Below are 8,494 nucleotides of genomic sequence, written 5' to 3' on the forward strand. Positions count from 1 at the left end.
CCCCTCACTGAACACAGCTCATAGCAACAGGAATTGAGGATCACAAGCACTGCAGGATACAGCCCTAGCAAGAGGACTAAAGATAAATCACATACCACAGTCCTTGACAAAAAGGCAACATAATCATGTTGCCCTCATCAAAAGAACCTAGTGTTTGAAACAATTCCCTCTGTTACAGAGACAGTGATAAGCCATGGAAAGAATATAGACTGTGGAGTCAGCTAGATCTGGGCTCCACTCCCAGCCCAGGGAACTTAGTGGGTGACAGGGGCGCTTTCTGCAACCTCTCTCTCAGAGGCTGGGGCTTCTCCTCTGTCCTGAGGTTGCCAATTGCACCCACCTTGCAGGCTAGGTAAGCACGAGGGGCAACACATGCAGGGAGCCTGGCACATAGCAGCTGCTTATCATAGGGAAGTAGCTCTCACCAGTAGTAGAGGAGTGGGTGGGTGACATGAGGTGGCAGAAAGCCCCCAGTTCTCTGTCACTTGGCTTTGTGAAGCTGGGTACAGCTGGTGGTCTGAGCATATACACCTTTTCTCCTGAATAAAGGGGTATTCAGCAAAGAGCTTTCGGAGGGGACAGGCAAAGCCTGGCTGAGCGTGCCCCTCCCGGGCACACACCTCCATCCTCACCCCCGAAGCTGGGGTTGTGGGGGGATCTTCCCAGACACCTGCTGATTCAGCATAAGCCCAGAACAAGACTATTCCTCTTCCTCTCCCTCTCTGCCTCCCTCCTCTTCTCTCCCTCTGGGGAGGACCATAACTTCCCAGAGCCAAGAAGGCAATTATAGCCTGGGTCCCAAAGCCTTCTGCCAGCTGGAGGCAGTAAGGAAAACAAGAAGTCAGTGTCCACATGGGACCTGAGAGGGTAGAGAGGTGATGGTGCCAGTCAGAGCTGGACAGTGAGGGGGGCCAAGGCACAGGTGGTCAAGTACACTACAGACAGTCCAGGACTCAGGGGTGGAGGATGGGGAACAGCAGATATCTCTGGGCTTGGTGGCAGCAGCAAGGGCATCTCTTCTCCCAGATCCTGAGGGGAATGGGCCCTCAGGGCTTATCGGGTGGCTTTCCTGGCTGGGGTGCTGGCAGAGGTGCTCTTGCCCTTGAGGTCTTGGGCGTCCTTGAGGTCTCCCCCACGGGCCCCTTTGGCGCTGGACTGCCCAGCCCGAGAGCTGCTGTAGCTGCCCACCACGCTGCTGGCCCCAGTGTCGGCACTAGAGGAAGAGCTGGGATGGTAGTAGCCGCTCCCACCGCTGCTGATGATGGCTGAGGAGGAAGGGCCAAGAGCAAAAAGAAGGGCAGCAAGGATCAGTCAGAAAAGGAGCCATCCCCCCTTGTCCCCAGCAACCCTCAGCAGCCAGGAAACACCATCGATATGAACGAGCACCCTGCAATGAGCCAGGCTCTGGGTGGGGTGAGGACCACATGACACAGATGCAGTCTCTGCCCTCCTGGAGTTTCCTGGACCGTCTGAGCCCCAAGTGCACATTTGCAACCTTCTCTCTCATTAACAATGCCCCGGGGAGAGACAGAGAAGAAATGCAGTGGGCATGACTTCAGCCACTGTTTCCATGGGTCAAAGGGAAATAGGTTTCCTCTGAAGCCAGAGAAGTTTCAAAAGACAATAACAGAAACTCTCCGGTTGGGGGAGACCATGAGTGGAGGGGGCATCACCCTATCCTGGGGTCCCCGCCTGCCTACCCAGCCAGAATCCCCACCCGACCTATCTCTCAGGGATACTTACAGATGCTCACAGAGGATGGATTCTCACCAGACATCCTGTAGGACAGAAAGTTAGAGAAGGATAAAACCTCAGTGAAGTGTCTACACTCAGCTACAACCTTGATGGGTACCTGCTTTACCATGCATGTTATTTTTATTCATCCTTAAAACACTCTGTGAGACGGAGATTATAATCCCATTTTACAGGTGAAGAAATAGAGACACAGAGACACTAAAGGATCTGCCACAACCACAGCTTTTATGTGCCAAAGGAGTGAGGAAATCTGGTCTGTCTGATCCCACTGGCTCTCTTCACAGCATCACCGGTACTGCCTGCTTCATGTTTGAGCTCCCCTCGCAGGGAGCAGCAGCTGAGCTCCCCAGTCAAACCAGCACTCTGTGCTTATGTCTTTCATTTCCACTTCCCACATGTCCCCGGCCCAGCAGGGAGCCACCCACAGCCCCTTCTCCCCAGAGTTCCCCTCTACATCTCCCCCACTAACCTGCACTCCTCGCCCTCTAGCAGCTTGCGGTAGGTGGCGATCTCCATGTCCAGGGCCAGCTTCAGGCTCATGAGTTCCTGGTACTCGCGTAGCATCCGGGCCAGCTCCTCCTTGGCCTGGTGCAGAGCGGCCTCCAGCTCGTCAAGCTTGGCCCGGGCATCCTTCAGGGTGCAGTCACCCCGCTGCTCAGCATCGGCAATGGCTGTCTCCAGGTTGGCACACTGAAAGCCAAAGAACAGGGAGCTCATCAGAATGCAAAATAGTTCTCAGATCTTCTGGGTTCTGTAGCAAAACCCCCTCACTTCCCAGGTGAGGCCCAAGGTGACAGTGAGTAAGGCTCCAGGGACAAGACTACAGCCCAGCCTCCTCTATTTTCTGTTGCAGATGGATTTTCTGTGAGAAGCTATTGAAGCAATTGCATTTCACGAATATAAGAAGAAACTTGTGATGTTTGTAAAGTTGACTAGTTCCTGCTGTTGGAGGCCACCAATGGCTCTAGGCTGAAAGGATACCAGGTCCAGGAGAATCAGGCTGAGACTCCAGCTAGTTCGCCTCTAGGGATCAGACAGCATGACAAGGCACCACTGTAGTCGGATTCCTGTCTGCAGGACAGCTCCAAGTGGGGACCTTTGACCTGTTAGCACCAAGAGTGAGCATTTCTGGAACACTCCAGCGTTTTGCAGGAGGGTCTGGCTAAACACTCCCCTTGTCAGCTTGAATTGGGTGAGGGAGGCTTCCCTTAGAGCTGGAGGTTAAAGGCAAGAAATCATACCTCAACCTCAGAAACTGGGCTCTGACAAACATCTAGCAGCACTGGGATGCCTTGTGCTGGTGGAGAGGAAAGCTGTCGCCATGCTCCTTACATTGTCTGGCGTGGAGGTTGTGGGGACAGAAGGAGGAGAATGAGCTCCGATCTTTTACCTTGGTGTTCTATCACTAGTAGAGCTGACCTGGTTCTTTGGGGAGGACAAAGAAAGAATTCCCCACCCGCTTCATATTATCTCCCCGCTGCCATGGTGTTTAAGCTTTGCTGCTTTCAGGGAAGACAGGATTCCCTAGATGAAGTGGACATGGTACCATGGTACAGGGCAGGGACACCCAGGAGGGCTTCATCTGCTGCTGTCCTCCCTTGGTCAACAGGATGATGCCCCACCTTAAGGGCAGGAACTTAGCATGGCCACAGAAGAGCCTGGGATGCATTCCCTATGCACTCCTCCATATGTATTGCGTGTATAGTGGGAAGAGAAGGCGTGGGACCTGCCGTCAGAGGATATGTCTGAAGGGAATGTAGAGCAGGTTTGCTGCGCACAGAAAAGGTCTAAATAAAAGAAGGAAAGAAGGAGGAAACCTGATTTCTGTCCTGACTGCTGATAACAGCTGGGGACCTTGTGCAAGTCACTTCCCCTCTCCTTATCTGCCCATCTTCTTTATCTGCAAACTGGGAGTCAGATGAAGTAAGCTCAAGGGACTTCCCAGCTCTTAGCAGAGTGCCAGCCAGCTCTGACCACAGGTACAGAGGCAGGTAGGAAGGAGAGATGTTAGATGGCTGAGGGGCTCCCAAATCCAAATTGGGAGATATGCTTTTTACTAAACTGGGCTCCAGTTTCTCCATCGCAGAGGATGAAATTGAATTTCACGAAGAACTTGACATTCTTGGTGAGGTTGCTGCTCACCTGCTTCTTTACATTTGCAATCTCACACCGGATCCTCTGGATGAGCCGGTTCAGCTCTGACATCTCGTTCTTGGTGTGTTTGAGGTCATCACCATGCCGGCCTACTGCCAGCTGCAGCTCTTGGATCTGGTTTCCGAGAGATAGAAAGTTGATTATGAGACAGGACTGCACCCCCGATTCAAAGTAGGGGAAGGGTCCTGAGCAAAAAATTCCATGGCTCAGGCCAGACAGGGGAGGTGGGTCCAGGACAGGGCATGATGGAACCGGAGCTTGGGCATCCTTCCGGCTGTGTGGTGGTGGTTCCCACTGGGAAGTCCACCCACTTCTCTAAGCAGAAACTGTGCACTGGACACATCCTTTCTCATTGCCCTGCCTGCAATCTTTTCTGAGCTGGCTGAAAGAAAAGTGCAGGTCACATTTATTAAGCACTTTTGAAATGTAAGAAGAACTCTCCACTCATTAAGCATCTCTATATAGAGGCCTCTGCTGAAGGCCAGATTCTACTACTCCACTTGCTAAGGATGCAGCAATGGACAGGATAGGTGAGGTCCCTGCCCTCACAGAACACGAATTCTCCTGCAGCCCTTTCTCAGTGACAAGTGGAGGGCCAGAAGCTGAGGGCAGTGTGTACACTTGGGGTGGTTGCATTGTTAGCTCAGGGTTTATAGCTCATACCTTCCCCTCTTCCTTGCTCAGTCCTCCAGAGAAGAGGGGATGGCATATCCATGGACAGGGGATGAGGAACCTATGATCTTTGCTGTGGGTGGGATTTAACAAATGTGAAAAGGAGTGCCAGAACAGGGCAGGTGTAAAGCCCTGGAGAGCAAGCAGGTAAAGGGTCTTCTCCCAGCATTACTCCCAGTACCCAGAAGTCAGATAGACTTCCACTTCCTCCCCTTGGAAGTCTTCCCATATGGGCCAGAAAAAAGCTCATGGCTTCCTTTTCACTCCCTACCCCACCCTGGATTTCCCATAGCTGCTCTCCATCATATTTGTTACTCTCTCTCCTTCTGCCCCATGATGACAAGCCCTAATCCCCAGAAACATATTTGTTCTACCCCAGAAACACCTCTCTTCTTTTCTCCATCAGAGGATTACCTGTCCTTTTCTGTTGAACATGCCCATCAATTCATCTTTGATAATAGTCTCTACTGAGAATTCTTTGCATAGAATATCATTAAAGCACTGGTTATAATCCTTTCATTCAATACATCTACAAAGGTCGCTCTTGCATTCCCTGGTGGAGGTATCCCTTCCCAGGAAAGGAGAGGCTGGTGGAGGACAGAGAGCCTCCTGGTGCCCACCTTGCTCTGATACAGCGCCTCAGCCTCAGCCTTGCTCTTCAGGGCAATTTCCTCATACTGAGCTCGGACCTTGGCAATGATGCTGTCCAGGTCCAGGTCCCGGTTGTTGTCCATGGACAAGATGACTGAGGTTTCACTGGCATGAGTCTGAATCTGGGCCATTTCCTGAATTGAGAGATGAGGACAGAGTCAGGGTTCCCCAGCCTGCCTTGTTTGCCTATTCATCTTCTGGGCTGAAGTGGTGGGAAGAAGTTCCTGCTCCAGATCTGAATGTTGGAGCCAAAGGAGAAGACTCACGGCAGCAGGATGCACCCTTCATGGGCAGTGGGCAACGAGAGACATTTCCTATAATTCACAGAGTCAAGAGCCTGTGCTTGAGTAGGACCTCAATGGGTCATTTTTTTCTGCCTGAGTGCAAGATCACTGTCAGCCCAGGTGGGATTGTCTCTTGCGTGTATGGTCTCTGGGGACCAAGACCGTACACTTCCATGGTGTCCTGTGCAGAGTTTTGCACTTTCCTAGCAAAACATCCTTCATTCTGTTATCTTAAATCCCTCTTACTGGCATCTCCCCAGAAAAGCCAAGTGAAGCCCTCAGCTGGAAAGAGGCGGGGTGGGGGAAAGGCAGGAGCATCCTCACCGCATCATACAAACACTTGAGGAACTTGATGTCTTTGTCCAGAGAATCTACTTTGGCCTGGAGCTCCACCTTCACTGTGTAAGCTGCATCAGCATCCTGCCAAGAGACACCCAAAACATTCAGTCAATACAACCCTCATCTTGTGAGTTTCCCTGTCCCTGCTCCCAGAGCCATCTGATTTCCTATTGTTTGCCTACAAAGGGAAGCATAATGATGAACAAAATTCTTCAATATTGCTTTTTATCATAGTCAATGACTCTTTGAAAATAGAGAAAGGGGAAAGGTGCTCTGTTCCATTGGAGGAAACAAAGCCCAGAGAGGTAGAATGAGTTTCCCCAAGTTACACAGGAAGGCCAAGCTGGACCAGAGTTTCCCTTTCCCCAAAACAGAATTCTCTCCTGTCTGTCTCTGTCCTTTGCTTGGGAGTTATCCTGCCTCTAGCTAGAGGCCAGAACCATGACTCCATCCCAACTCAGGCATCTGCCCCTCGCCAGAAGGCCTGAGATGGAGTCCTGAGCATAGTTAGTTAGGAGGGGGATGCAAAAGAGAGCATAGACTCTTTGCTCCCTTACCTTCTTGAGCACCACAAAATCATTCTCAGCTGCTGTGCGCTGATTAATCTCCACCTCATACCTGTGGGTGAAGAGAGAAGATAGCAGATCCCTGCAGGATCTCCTAGAGGTGAGTGCCACATAGGCTGGGGGTGGCAGGACTCTGCCCCTGAGTTACCTCATATATATTCCACTCACTGGATCCTAGGAAAATATCCAAGTGCCTATTAGGTTCCCCAAACTGGCCACTGAACCAATCACTGGATCAAGAGCAAGAAACTCCTTCCAATCAACCAGGTAGGAAGTTCTCATCAAACAGGGCAGGCTCTTCCCCCACAACCAAGGGAGGGATGTGAGCCCCTGGTCCTAGTTATTGCTCTCTCCCCTCCTAAAAAGTAGGCACAGAGATTGGGTTTTCCCAGGAACCTCTGGGAACATGACCCACGACCTTGGTGGGGCCTGCTCACCTCTTCTTGTAGTCCTCCACCACATCCCGCACGCTCCTCAGCTCCGAGTCCAGCCGCACCCTGTCCCCGGACAGTGTCTCCAGCTGCTTCCGCAGGTTGCTGATGTAGCCCTCGAGGATGGGCTCCAGGTTCTTTCTGCAGTTGCTCAGGTCCAGCTGCTGCAGCAGCTCCCACTTGGTCTCCAGCACCTGGTTCTGCTGCTCCAGGAACCGCACCTGGGACCACAATGGAGGTGACCATGTCCATGGACATAGACTATTGGCTCTCAGGTTACATAGACATTTCTAAAGTCATTAGCCTCAGGTGTTGACTCTACTCTCATGGAATTCCATGCAAACTAGACCCTGTATGAGTGCTCATCCCATAGCTTTCTAGACAAAACCAATCCCTGAAAGCTCATGGAGGAAGGAAATACCATAATTTTCTTTCATTGTCTGACTCAGCACCCAGGAGATGCTCCTCCTGATGACTCAGCCAAGTGTTTCTTCTGTACCATGAGCCCTCCCCTCCCAATGGTGTTGACTCTACCAGTTCTTCATCTTCTTTAAAGAGCTGGAGATTCATCCAACTGTCCTCCAGAAACCCAGCACTTCTTTCTCAAGGTGGGGCTATACTTTACTCAATTTTCCACCCGTCTCTGCAAAATACCCTGCAGAAGCAACACATTCATTTATTCCTTTGTGCTACCTAGCTTACAGGATGTTATGATGGAGGAGCCCCAGCTGCCACCTTTCCATCCACAGTGCCCTGTCCATTCCCAGGCAGCAGGGAATTGCTCACATCTCACTGAACTCTCATCCTCCTCCAGTGAGACCCACCTTATCGATGAAGGAGGCAAACTTGTCATTCAGAGCCTTGATCTGCTCCCGCTCCTGGGTGCGCACTCTCTGGATCTCAGGGTCCAGCTCCACGTTGAGGGGAGTCAGGAGGCTCTTGTTGATGGTGACCCGGTAGATACCCCCAGGTGGGCACACGGATGGGCACACAGGCGCTGAGGCTACACTGCCAAACATGCTTCCAGCAAAGCCAGTGGCCCGACCCCCTCCATACCCAGAGCCAGGCCCAAAGTTATAACCTCCAATCCGAACACCACCACCTGCCATGTTGAGGGAAATACACCGATTCCCTCCAAGGCTGTAGAGGCTCCGACTGCCAAAGCCAGCCCCAGGTCCTTTGCCAGCTGTGTCGTAAGAAGCTGCACTGCCCACAGCCTTCCTCAGCAACACTGCTGAGCGCCCACTGAAGCCACTCTTGTCACCACCAGACTTGATGTTCAGTTGCCGACTCATGGTGGGAAAGATGGAGTTGACAGAGTTGGAGGAAAGCAGTCACTAACGGATAGAGACCGCTCTGATGAGGCACCCAGAGGGCGGCCTCCTTTTATCCTGTCAAGCCCAAGACACCGGAAAAGGGCGTCTCTCCACTATCTTCTTTCCTTGTGCTGAAGGGCCAGGAGCCTTGGGTAATTTGTAGAACAGAGATCTCCAAGCCCTTTGTGGCAACAAAGCGTTTCCGATAGCCCACAGAATATGCTGTCCTTGCAGACTGGAGTGGTCTAATCGGGCATTTATCTGTGCTCTTAATTAGGGACCTGGGACTTATCCCCTTCTGAGATCTCCTAGCTTTCTTTTTCCAG

General features: G+C 51.8%; 1 protein-coding gene across 1 annotated transcript; it reads right to left on the reverse strand.

Moving 5' to 3' along the window:
- Positions 1-1,053: 1,053 nt before the first annotated feature.
- Positions 1,054-8,147, reverse strand: KRT74 (keratin 74). Its single transcript, XM_046012340.1, has 9 exons — positions 7,677-8,147; positions 6,859-7,073; positions 6,413-6,473; positions 5,841-5,936; positions 5,202-5,366; positions 3,898-4,023; positions 2,225-2,445; positions 1,744-1,778; positions 1,054-1,265 (listed from the first exon to the last, which is right to left on the reverse strand). Exons 1-9 carry the CDS (start codon positions 8,145-8,147, stop codon positions 1,054-1,056), a joined length of 1,602 nt encoding a protein of 533 aa, XP_045868296.1.
- Positions 8,148-8,494: the final 347 nt, after the last annotated feature.

The sequence above is a fragment of the Meles meles genome, chromosome 7 (genome assembly GCF_922984935.1).
Source record: "Meles meles chromosome 7, mMelMel3.1 paternal haplotype, whole genome shotgun sequence".
In the NCBI taxonomy this organism is placed as follows: domain Eukaryota; kingdom Metazoa; phylum Chordata; class Mammalia; order Carnivora; family Mustelidae; genus Meles; species Meles meles.